The sequence below is a fragment of the Trichoplusia ni genome, chromosome 9, assembly GCF_003590095.1.
Source record: "Trichoplusia ni isolate ovarian cell line Hi5 chromosome 9, tn1, whole genome shotgun sequence".
NCBI classification, from domain to species: Eukaryota; Metazoa; Arthropoda; class Insecta; order Lepidoptera; family Noctuidae; genus Trichoplusia; species Trichoplusia ni.
Window position 1 is genome coordinate 1289527 of NC_039486.1, and position 3415 is coordinate 1292941.

The following is a 3415-nucleotide window of genomic DNA, read 5'->3' on the forward strand; positions in this document are numbered from 1 at the left end:
ATTTGACAACAGTAACAACATTAAAATTTACTAAAAATACTAGATATTCTGCTCTAGCTGTCAACTACATAATAAAATGCAACATGTTCTAACAATAACTATTTATTCATTGGTCGCGTGCACAGAACACTCGGATTACTTTCGGCAACAGTGTTATCCTAATGGGCTTAGCTTCATACTCTTCCTTGTCTATCTCTATAACTGTCTCCTTGTCAGGGATTTTTGGTATTAATTCCACTGACCGCGCCTGCAGAGCGTCTGAGATTTTATCCTGCTTCACCCGATCCCAACCTTCGGACACAAACTCCTTATATGTGTAATCCTTTTTCCCTATTGTTATTAACAAGCCTGGCGGGTCACTGTTGACCTGTTCTACATTCGGTGTTCGAATTCTGAAGTCAGTCGTTTTGAAGGATAGTTCCGTCTTAGTTTCGCATGCCTGGTTTTCGACTAAAGCTTGATCATGTACTTGGGGTACGGAAGGCATGAAAAATGACCATTTTCTTTTAATTTCGGGCCGCTTTTTTAAACAGTTACTGCAGCCAGCACAGGGAGGAGAAAATTTAAGGTCTGCTATGCAGCGCCAGTTGAGCGAGTCCTTGTACCCATTGAAGATGAAGGACGCGTAGTCTCGCAGCGACCCGTACATCCAGTACCTGTCTCTCTTAGCGAACGCATCCCGGAAAGCCCCCCACTCCAAGGAGCACATTGCATATATAGGCTTGTTTGGTGACTCAGGGTTTTGTTCTATGGGTTCTATTTTCATTGCATCCTTCCACACGGTGTTTCCTTTGATGATAGCCATGGAGGCACTAATTAGCTGCTTAACTTTTTCCACACCTTTCCCACTAGGAAATAGAGTGTTTCCGAGTGTGTTGGTGCGCCCCAGTGGGAGTACCCCGATTGGGAACTGGTTTGCATGGTCATTTCTTCGTAGTAAGCCTGATGGAAAACAGATTTTTTGTAATCTTGATATGATGATTATTATTACGAGAAACAGGCTACAACTATTTCCGCAATGGCAATGCGCAAAGAAATAGACCAACTAACATGCTCAGGACTAAGAACTGTAACTATGACTTAGAAGATGCATGCAGTTATATACTTGATAGTACATAATATATTGTAGTTTTCGATCATACTAGGAAATTGATACAAACTGTAAAGCACATACATCTAATTGGAATCTCTGTTTAAAAGAATTTATTGTTAAAATACTATAATAAGTTAATTATTTACCTGTTATAGTCTCTGACAGTGTTCCATCACCTCCAGCCACAACAATAGCTTCCGTTCCTCTCAGAGTCTCCACAATTTCCTTAGCATTACCTTCTGATGCTGTCTGTATTACACTCACTTGTAACCCTGCTAAATGTAAAAGAGGTTCACAGTATTTCTCATAGTCCTGTTTAGCTTTCCTCTTATTTGCGACTGGATTGAGTATTACAGTTACCATGGTAGGATTCTGATCAATAGGTAATGTGTAATCGCCATATTTACTCGCCTCCTTGCATGCCGCTCGCATCAGCAAGTTGATTCTGCAAATTGATATGTTTTTGATTATTTTATGACTTAAAAATCCTTAATTTAAATTCAAATTGTCTCCGACACGCTCCGTTGGTCGAGTTTAATACGTAATTGTGAAGGTTTATTATACCAGAACGAAGAAATACTACTTTTAAGTTTACAAAATAATGTAACAAAAATATTAATAATTAAGTAAGACCTGCTAGGTTCATTTATTTGCAACAACAGAAATTTGGATTAATCATTATAATACGGAATATATTTATGTTAGAAAAATATTTGAAACGAAATTAAAAAAAAATGGATAGAAACAGAAAAAGATTACTTACTCGTATCTTTCTTTAACTGTCGCAGCGCCATAGTACAAAGCAATCACTCCGCATACTGACTTTTTCCAATTGTTTCGAACGATCTTCGCAAATCTCATTGCCTTTTCCATGATTGTTAATTATTACATTTAGCTTTCATAAAAATATTTTTAGGTTATTCTGCGATCAGCTGTTATGCCGATGTTTGACGTAAAATGTCATCAAAGATTTTGAAGTATGAACGTCGCGTTCAGCTATACGTGAAGTTACTTTATGTAAACAAATATGTTAAACAATTCTCTAAAATATTAATATGTAAGCACTTCTGACATGCTAAGTCTCTGAAAATGAAATTATAATTAAAGGTTTGTAACTAATTTGATTAATTATGTCCGTACAAATCAATAATATCATAATAGCTCCTACATGTACTTTTGTATACTAGATGTTTCCAAGAAAAAAAACTGCAATTCAGCATTTTGGTTCACGATTACTCCGCGCCACTGTGATTTGCTGAATGATCTGAAACTCACGGCAACTAGTTTTATGTCACCGTTCAATTAAATTTTGTGTATTATGGCTCCATCAGAACAACGTTGATACTGCCTGATTCTGCCAATGGTAAAGCTGGAATATATAACCGGTGGTCTCAAGCCTTTGGCAGGGGGTAACGACTGACAGTGATGTCGCCACCGCCTGACTACTCGTGCATTTGACAAATTGATTTCTTTTTATTCCTAATAAGCAATCTAAGATTTCATACCAGTTTCTCGTCATTTCTCCGACTCACTAATACCAATCATACTACTCCTAGACTGTCTCCGACTAATAAAATCTAGCGCTCTTTGAGGACAAGTAAGTTCTGTCGAGTCCAGTTGCTTTTCACAAATGGGAAGAGGACGCACACTTGACCAAAATTTCTTCGGGGTAAACCTATTTATGTATAGGTATGAACGCTTTTTCTAATCTGAGTCAGTGTTATTAAACTGATTATTTTAGGTGTACTAAAATTATTGTTCTATTTTCTGATTTGGAAGACTGCGGAGCTATTGCATTCTTATGGCCTTTTACTTGATTTTAGACATAATATAAAAAGTATAAGTTACATAGTATAAGTTAGCTATTATAAGTCTCAATGATTATTGTTTAATAATAAAAATACAATCGTGCAGAAAAAGGTTTCGGCTGAAAGTTTGAAAATTAAGCGTGCTTCCTTTTTTTTATATTAAAACTAGTTAAAATTTTGTAAAATAACGTTCCAAATAAATTACTTTACACTGTTCCTGGCAGTCAAATCTATTTCCATTGGTATTGACGACTCACCACGACCAGTTTTTAACAAGAAAAAATAAATCCGTACCTCATACACGTTAATATCGATTTTTTTATTTCAATTATTGAGTGTTTGAGTGTTGATAGAACAGACCCCAATTTAAAACGAAAGCTGCAGTTTGTTTGTGGTTCATCCTAGGATTCTGTTAAATACCACTTCAAATGAAATCAATCTGTATGCTAAAGGTGTATGGTTTAAAATTACATGAAGACAGTAACGTTTGGATTTTAAGTAGTATCATAGACAA

General features: G+C 36.0%; 1 protein-coding gene across 2 annotated transcripts; it reads right to left on the reverse strand.

Moving 5' to 3' along the window:
- Positions 1-86: 86 nt before the first annotated feature.
- LOC113497723 (acylglycerol kinase, mitochondrial) lies at positions 87-2525 on the reverse strand. 2 transcript variants are annotated; one of them, XM_026877418.1, is made up of 4 exons: positions 2268-2525; positions 1857-2176; positions 1240-1538; positions 87-942 (listed from the first exon to the last, which is right to left on the reverse strand). In XM_026877418.1, exons 2-4 carry the CDS (start codon positions 1964-1966, stop codon positions 107-109), a joined length of 1245 nt encoding a protein of 414 aa, XP_026733219.1. In that variant the 5' UTR covers positions 1967-2176; positions 2268-2525; the 3' UTR covers positions 87-106. The 2 variants fall into 2 exon arrangements, with proteins under 2 accessions (XP_026733219.1, XP_026733218.1); XM_026877417.1 differs by having other exon boundaries at positions 2262-2525.
- Positions 2526-3415: the final 890 nt, after the last annotated feature.

Excerpts from the sequence above, each read along its gene's own strand:
- LOC113497723 (XM_026877418.1), bottom strand. The coding sequence starts at position 1,966 with ATGGAAAAGGCAATGAGATTTGCGAAGATCGTTCGAAACAATTGGAAA. Across the intron at positions 1,539-1,856 it reads ACAGTTAAAGAAAGATACGA|AATCAACTTGCTGATGCGAG; the intron begins GTAAGTAATCTT and ends ATCAATTTGCAG. Across the intron at positions 943-1,239 it reads ACTGTCAGAGACTATAACAG|GCTTACTACGAAGAAATGAC; the intron begins GTAAATAATTAA and ends GTTTTCCATCAG.